Source organism: Cebus imitator, unplaced genomic scaffold (genome assembly GCF_001604975.1).
Source record: "Cebus imitator isolate Cc_AM_T3 unplaced genomic scaffold, Cebus_imitator-1.0 Scaffold93, whole genome shotgun sequence".
Taxonomy (NCBI): Eukaryota; Metazoa; Chordata; class Mammalia; order Primates; family Cebidae; genus Cebus; species Cebus imitator.
Window position 1 is genome coordinate 342,180 of NW_016107408.1, and position 8,825 is coordinate 351,004.

The 8,825-nt window shown below is 37.7% G+C and overlaps 1 protein-coding gene across 3 annotated transcripts in view; it reads left to right on the forward strand.

The window, feature by feature from the left end:
* Positions 1-8,660, forward strand: part of KCNJ16 (potassium inwardly rectifying channel subfamily J member 16) — a 29,219-nt gene extending 20,559 nt beyond the window's left edge. The window contains exons 2-4 of one of the 3 annotated variants that reach the window (XM_037740986.1): positions 3,953-4,050; positions 4,366-4,493; positions 5,040-8,660. In XM_037740986.1, the coding sequence (XP_037596914.1) occupies positions 5,134-6,390 (1,257 nt within the window). In that variant the 5' untranslated portion in view covers positions 3,953-4,050; positions 4,366-4,493; positions 5,040-5,133 and the 3' untranslated portion in view covers positions 6,391-8,660. The remainder of the gene's footprint in view (positions 1-3,952; positions 4,051-4,365; positions 4,494-5,039) is intronic. The other 2 variants (XM_017535594.2, XM_017535598.2) reach the window with 2 other exon arrangements.
* Positions 8,661-8,825: the final 165 nt, after the last annotated feature.

An 8,825-nucleotide genomic window follows, 5' to 3' on the forward strand; every position in this document is an offset into this window, starting at 1 on the left:
AACCATCTTAGTAAAACATGTACACACAATTTAAGACAAAGAATAAGCATGATAATCACCTTGCAATTTCTTTAACCTGTTGACTTTTCCAAGCTTGTCATTCCTGTCTCCTTTAGTCTTGTTACTAAAGTAATACAGAGTAAAGGTGTAAATCGTAATAAAATGTTTAAATTGAGTTGGATAGATTGAGTGTGTGTGTGTATATGAGTGTGAGTGTGTGTGTGTGTGTGTGTGTGTGTGTGTGTGGTGTTTTCAGGTATTTGTGTTGACAATAAGGAGCAGGGGATCTCCTATGTAGGGATGGTTGTAAAAAAGAAAGGAAATTTGGCTGGGCATAGTGGCTCACATCTGTAATCCCAACACTCTGGGAGGCTGAGGTCAGAGGATTGCTTGAGCTCAGGAGTTCAAGACCAGCCTGGGCAATGCAGTGGAACCCTGTCTCTAAAAATAAATAAAAAATTATCCAGGCATAGTGGCACACATCTACAGTCCCAGCTACTTAGTTGGAAGGCTGAGGCAGGAAGATGGCTTGAGCCAAGGAGATTGAGGATGCAGTGAGTTCTGATTATGCCTGTACTCCGGCTTAGGTGACAGAGCAAGACCTTGTTTCAAAATTCCTGAGCTTAGATAGAAATATGTTTTGGGAACTACATGCTCTCTGCCATAGTGTCCTCTAGAGGAGCATCCTTTGAGAGTGAAAACAAGTGTTCTGATATTCTACAGAGGAAAAAACTGAGTTCCCATGGGTGTTCCTGGAAAAGGGTTCTGATCCAGACCCCAACAGAGGGTTCTTGGATCTCACACAAGAAAGAATTCCCAGCCAGTCTTAGGAGGATTCCAGGCCTCAGGTTCCTGCATAATTCCAGGGCAAGAAGTTGTAAAACAGGTTTTGAGCAAAACAGCAACATAGCCTAATTTGGCCCCGTGTTGTCCTAACTCTTAATAATTCACTCTCTCTTTGCTCCTCAGCACCAAAAGCCCACCCAAATGTACCATCCAGCTGCACCTTTTTCACTGACCTACTCTTCACCTCCTCTGGGTCCCATCCTCCCTTGTCTCCTCCTCCTCCCTGAGAGCTCCGCCTAAGTGAGCCTGTTTTCAAAGGCAATGACCTGCATACAGAATTAGGCCATCTCTTCTACTCTCTACTCCATCAGCTCTCAAATTTCCACCCAAACTTATCTCATCTAATAGTTGTCAGGAAAGTAACTTGAATACTGATGACTTCATGTGTTAACTACCTCAGGTCCTTTACATGGTCAAGAAGGCACTAGTTAATCTCAAAGACCGTAGATATTTAGAATTTGATTTTTTGAAGAAACATTATACCTTTTTTGTGGTGCATCTCAAAGTATGCAAAACAGACAATTCATATTAATATATTATGTTAAGTAGATGCTAGAGAAAAGATCCAGTTTTATCCTCAGTGGCTTAACGACTGTGTTGGACCCTCGATATGCTAATGAAAAGCTTATCTTGAAGAGCAATCTACAAAAGGAGTTTACCTGGTAAGTTGCTGAATTATAGAGGAGGTGCCAAAATGGCAGAGGAACAGCTTCAAAATTGATGAGTCCAAATGAGATGCTTTTGTGTATTGGAAACAGGGATAAATAAGCAGGATGTGCATTTGTTTTGTTGAGAATGTTCCTTGCTGTGTTTATAGCTTTTTTGAAATGTGCAGAATTATTTAAAGTTTCTCCTTAAATGCATACAAAGATTTAGAAAGCTGAAGCTTAAAAGTATTCTACTGGTCAGAGTAGAATAACAAATGTTTCTGTATCTGAACTTAATACAATGAGTAAGATATGAGAAAAATAGTTATCAGAGTCGGAGTTACTGACCCTTCTAACTGCCCCCCCGACCCCCTCTCAGTCCTCTTCGTGGGATGAAGTAAATCAGGGTGATTCTCATTGCTTTCCTCAGTGTCTGATGGCATTTAATAAAAATGGATGGCATTCTAAGGAAATGCTTCGCCATTCTGACTACATTGCCTCTTCTCTGGCCTCATCTATAAAAGAACTCGATGTCATTTCTAAGCAAAGAAATGGCTGTGCTTTTACTACATTCGTCATTATTATCTGGCAGAATAGACCTTACCTGATTCAGCGTTTTCTTTTGAACTTCATATTCTACAGTTTTGTAATGATAGTTGATAATAATTTCCATTTGCAATAAAAAATAAATGCTTAAACCAATAAAACAGCCACTATCAGTTTCTAGGGAGCAATATGCAAAAAATTACAGAAGTAGGAATATTGCAAATGCTCTCTCATTGTAGATTGATGGTGACAAGAACATTATGGAAGCATTAAAGCATTTTTAAGGCTGAGTTTTAATCCTAAGAAACACAAATGTTAAATATAAAATTCCAGCCAATCAACAAGTGCTAGTCTCTGTAGTTTAATGGTAAACAGTTGAAAAGGTGCCCAAATTAACACAACATACTATATAAGAGACTAATAGATATTTTGTCTAGTCCGTATGACAAAAAGGCCTCCATAAACTTCTTTGCTCATTGGGTAGGCTGAGAAATGGGTCAGATGAATATGACTCATTTGGTTACAATTTATCATTTAGCCTAAAGAAAACTGGTTTTTTAAAAATGCATTATTTATATGGTTGGAGATTCAAGAAATGGATGAGTAAAGTGTATAGACCTAAGCAGAATCTCAACACTTGTCTTTGGGTAAGTTGAAATTAATGATCACAATAGTGAACCACATCAGGAAACATGGTGAATTTGGGGCTGAATTTTTAGTTGTAACTTGTATCTCTCAAATTGTTACATTATTCAGCAATAAATTTCCAACACATTCAAATTTGCTCACTTGTAACTTGTATTAATTGAAAACTCATTCACTTTGGAAGGTGTTTTGAAAGACTCTTATTTATAACAGTTGCTAGTACCCCTGGAATTCAAAATGATGCCAACTGAATGCCATTTCAAATAAAACCTTCTTTTTTTCTTTTGGCAGCAGAAAAGAGCAGAGTCCCACAGTAGCTCTTGATTTATGAACAGTGCTTTCTAACTCTCAGACTCCCATCATGTGTGTAGTTCCCTTGAAGGAAATAGATTGGACACATTTAACAAGAAAACAATTCTATCTCCATATCTGCTTTTCAATTTGAAATTCTATGGACCTTTGATTATACTTCATCCCACTCTCATGCCTCCTATGACCAGTTGAGAGAGTGGACACTAGAACCCTATAACAGGTTCTTATCTGTAAAATATTGTTCAATGGCAAATCAGTCAGATAGAAACCTCCAAGGTATGGTGGCTGTTATGGACAAAATTTGTGGAAATATCTTACATTCAACCTTCCAGTAAGCATTTTCGCAGGTCACATCCTGAAATTATACAACTGGCTTTCCCAAAACCTGGTTGAAGTACTGACAAAGGAGAGGATATAACTACACAGAACAGATCTGGAGATGAGTGGATGAAGTGGCCAATAGGCAGGTAGAGGACAGAGAGAAATCCATGCTTTCTAAATCCACGCTTTAGAGGAGTTTCTGTCTTTAAGCAGAGTCCATCCTTGTAAGTGGTGCATTAAACAAAGAGTTTTTTGTAAAGTGGGCCTGATCCCTGGAGGAAAAGAAAAATGATTCTTTTTCACTAGAGAGAAGTTAACTCCTTCTGTCCTTTTGTAGCAGAGAAGGTGCTGAATATGTATTTAGTGATGAATTTCCCTGGTTGGTTCCAAGGGGTCTTTATGTCAGGAATAGTATTTATTCATATCACATTTTCCATGTAGTAGAGAGGTAGGATTCCCTAAAGTCCCTCTGTTATACTCCCTTCATCCCATCTAGCACAGGTAGAATGTATAAAATGCATATTCTAATTGTTACTGAGCTATTAAAATTGGTTACAATACTTCTATTTTGATTTGTTTTGCATAGAAATAACTCAAGATGATTTTCATGTTGCAGCTTTAAATTTCACTTTCAGATTTGAGCTGGGAAATCCATTGGGCTATTGAATCACAGATGCTAAAAGTGATAAGGGCTGCATGTTCTGCCTTGATCTTTTCAAGACTGAATTTGGAGGTACAAACATTGTTTTGCCTAAGGATGTCTGTGAAAGCATCAGGAAAACACCGAACAGCCAGAGAGAAGGGTTCAATTGCAGCGTGCTCCCTTTAAGAGGGAAATGAGATTAGCAACTTTGGCAAATTTTCGGGTTTCTATTCAGAGGGAAAGAGAAGAGCTGCCAGTGTCCAAAAAAAAAAAAAAAAAAAAAAAAAGGATGGATGTTATGAGACAAAGGCAGAAGCAATTTTACACCTTTCTGAAAGCTTACCTGGGAGTGGTTTTAGCTCCACTGAGGTTAAGAAAGATGCTTTTTTCTTTCTTTCTTTCAAGACTAAAGGTGGAGCTAGGGGAAAATGAGTTTAATGTGTAGTAGTGCCCCTGTCAGTTCTGTTTGTCTTGGGAAATACACAAGGAAGAAAAGCCTCCGTGGAAGACAGAGGAAGCACCAGGTGCTGAAGGTAAGGGGTTACCTATTACAGTAATGAGTATGAAAGTTACATTATGATATGAAAGTAGAAACTCTTTATTGCATCCTTCTTCCAAGGAACAAGCATCTGACTTAAACAGGAAGCTTATGACTGCTAGACACATATCTGAATTGTATTTTGCCTTTTTATATCAGCAATTACTTTGTTTTCTAAATTCCCTCATGCAAGAAGAGTTTATTAAAATGAAGCATATACATACATATATATATATATATATATATATATATATATCTCAGGTCAGCAAAGTTGGTGAGGCATCATTTGGGATAATCACAGTGTTTACCCAAGCCTTATTCATATCTAAAAATGTTATTTTCTCTAATTGCATATTTGTCTCTATAATGACTGGTTGAATTCTAAACTGAAATGAGTAATCAATATTGTGCCGCTAATGTTCAGATGAAGTCTTGGCTATTTTAGACGATATGACACTGCTCCAAATTTGGCCAATTGCTATAAAGATGGAAATTGAAAGCTAAAAAGTGTGTTTTTGTTGTTGTTGTTGTTATTTTTTAGGTTTTCACTGAAAACCCAAACCAAGAAATAGCAACACGTCTAGAATTCTTACGACTACAAAACTCGCCTGGATACTCTAAGGACACAGGAAAGAATGAGCTATTACGGTAGCAGCTATCATATCGTAAATGTGGATGCAAAATATCCAGGCTACCCACCAGAGCACATTATAGCTGAGAAGAGAAGAGCAAGAAGACGATTGCTTCACAAAGATGGCAGCTGTAATGTCTACTTCAAGCACATTTTTGGAGAATGGGGAAGCTATGTGGTCGACATTTTCACCACTCTCGTGGACACCAAGTGGCGCCATATGTTTGTGATATTTTCTTTATCTTATATTCTCTCCTGGTTGATATTTGGCTCTGTCTTTTGGCTCATCGCCCTTCAACATGGTGATCTATTAAATGATCCAGACATCACGCCTTGCGTTGACAACGTCCATTCTTTCACAGGGGCTTTTTTGTTCTCCCTTGAGACCCAAACCACCATAGGATACGGTTATCGCTGTGTTACTGAAGAATGCTCTGCGGCAGTGCTCATGGTGATCCTCCAGTCCATCTTAAGTTGCATCATAAACACCTTTATCATTGGAGCTGCCTTGGCCAAAATGGCAACTGCTCGAAAGAGAGCCCAAACCATTCGTTTCAGCTACTTTGCACTGATAGGCATGAGGGATGGGAAGCTTTGTCTCATGTGGCGCATTGGTGATTTTCGGCCAAACCACGTGGTAGAAGGAACAGTTAGAGCCCAACTTCTTCGCTACACAGAAGATAGTGAAGGGAGGATGAAGATGGCATTTAAAGACCTCAAGTTAGTCAATGACCAGATTATCCTGGTCACTCCGGTAACTATTGTCCATGAAATTGACCATGAGAGCCCTCTGTATGCCCTTGACCGCAAAGCAGTAGCCAAAGATAACTTCGAGATTTTGGTGACATTTATCTACACTGGTGATTCCACTGGAACATCTCACCAATCTAGAAGCTCCTATGTTCCCCGAGAAATTCTCTGGGGCCATAGGTTTAATGATGTCTTGGAAGTTAAGAGGAAGTATTATAAAGTGAACTGCTTACAGTTTGAAGGAAGTGTGGAAGTCTACGCCCCCTTTTGCAGTGCCAAGCAACTGGACTGGAAAGACCAGCAGCTCCACATAGAAAAAGCACCACCAGTTCGAGGATCCTGCACATCAGACACCAAGGCAAGACGAAGGTCGTTTAGTGCAGTTGCCATTGTCAGCAGCTGTGAAAACCCTGAGGAAACCACCACGTCTGCCACACATGAGTACAGGGAACCACCTTATCAGAAAGCTCTCCTGACTTTAAACAGAATCTCCGTAGAATCCCAAATGTAGTTCTAAATTGTGATTATGAAGGCGACCACTAGATCATTTTATCTTCCAGCCAGTCACCATAGGCAAGCCATGTAAATGTGGCTTTTTTTTTTTTTTAATGTGTTATAGCTATGTTTTATGACGATGCTGGGTAAGTAGCGTAAGTTAAACTTGGTAAAAGATAATCTAAAAATTCCATAGCTCTCAATTATTAAAATTTTTTTGTTTAGCCAATTTTGCATTAAGAATGCTATTAAGAAGCCTAATTGATTAAAATTTATCTTTTTTATCTTATATACTTGTACCTTCAGCTGGAGGTGTAGTATTCAAAAATGGGGAATGAAGGCAGGAAGGAGGCTGGAATAAATAAAAATAAAATGACAAGTAAACCAGCATAAATAATACATGTTTAACTATGTCAGCATTAATAATGCTATGAAGATTTCCTACAAAAAGTATCATATCTAACCAAGATATGCAAAAGATGCATTCAGTTAGCTGTAATGTTGAGACACATAGCTGTGAAATCAGCTTACCAGTTCAAGTCACCAGGTTCGCCTCTTGGACTGTCTTGGTTTCAGCAAGCATAGCTAGTGGCTGCAATAAATTGTCCATGCCTCCAATTCCACTGCCACTTGCCAGTTAGTGATCAATGGGTGCTAGAAGTTATGTTTTCTCTAACCGATGAGGCAGAAGAAAAGTTGACAGTATTTAGAGCAGCATTTTTCTTTTAAATTCCCTGGTTGATTCCAACAAATGGAGAGCAGAAACAAGGCAACCATGACTTTTCCAGGTTCTCTGAGAAGGGGAATTTCTATGTTCATGTCCCACTTTCTTCCAGGACGTGACCGAGGGACAAGATCATACAGATGATGTGAGGGGATAGTTAGCAGTGATAAACAGTCTCAGACCCTTGGAGAGAAACTGTTGCTAGTTTGCTGGTCCCAAAAGATTGCAACTTTGGCTGCTACATAAAGGATAGAAACTTTTTGGGGGGAAGGTGGAGAGGGAGATATTTATTTGTGCCCATAAGCAGTTATGTATGCTTCCTGTCTTGGTTACCGTATGAGAAAAAAAGGACTCGAGTTGTGGATTGCAAGAAACTCTTCTATTGAACTTGGAACAACTATTTACATGAAGGATTTTGTAAGATAGAATTTAATTAAAGTGATTTTAATGCACAATAAGTGGATAATCTGAGTACAATGAAGTTTCTTAAATTTTAGAATGTAAGTTTGTATCCTCTATTTTCATGTTAAAAGATGTTAATCATGATTACTTTAAGCCCACATCCACTGGCCTATGAGTAAAGAGTCACTTTAAACTTTATAAATCAAACAGATATTAAGTATATTTAGGAACATTCAGAATTATTTGTATTTTGTTTCTGTTTTACGTTGTTGCTGCACTGGCAATTAGTACGTGCCACAGTTTTTATTTGTTTATTTTATTTAAGTACACGCACACAGACATATACACACGGTTTTTGCTTTTTTCTGGAAAATACTTCTTTTTCTCTCTCTCCATTTAAATTAAAACACACAAATAAATGAACTGAATTACATAGTTCAAGATTATAAATAAAAGTAAAATATATAGGTACAAGTATGTAGAGTGCTTTTCTGTTTTGTTTTGTTTTGTTTTTCCTTCCTTTCTTCCCTCCTTCCCTCCTCCCCTCATCCTTCCCTTTTTCCTTCCTTTCCCTTTTTTTTTTTGGCCTGGGAGTAATAAAGTTACTTTTTAAATGCACATGTGCAATCTTTCATTCCTCTTGTTTTATGGGTAAGAGATTTGTTCAGGTCAAATATTGCAAAACTCTTCTGAAGCTTAATATTAGAAACCCAAATAATGATTGTTTTTAGTCTTGTTTGAGGAATGTAAACTGCATTTTAAAAATTACGCACACTGTAGATTTGGATTTTACAGCAGCAATTACTTGGCTAAATAAGAGTACTACAATATTATAAGTAGCAAATAGCCTCCAAGACAATAAACAAAAATGCTTTAAAACTTTTTTAGTTTGTTTTACCTACATCTAGTTTCATTTTGCCTTGCCTTGTTGACTCTGCTACCACTGACATTTGCCTTGTCAATATCAGAATGAGGCATCAGTGCCCCGTGAAATACATTTTGTTGTGCTATGAGCCTCTATACTCAAACGCTCGTACTTGGAAGAGAATGTAAAGTCGGCATTTCTATGTAATATTTATCTCTAATTTTCTGCGTAATTTTATAATATACTTTGATACCCCCAATGAGTTACTTAATAATAAAGATCTTAAAATAATGCAGAAAGTGTGTGCACATACCTATTTTCTCTGGCATAAGTTTCTTTGCTGATGTGGTCAGCATTGGGCATAGTACACCAAAAATAAGAATGCTGCTTCATATAAATAGAACATAGGCAGCATTGTAAAGCCTTTTTGGGTTTTTTTTTTTTTTTTTTTTTTTTTTTT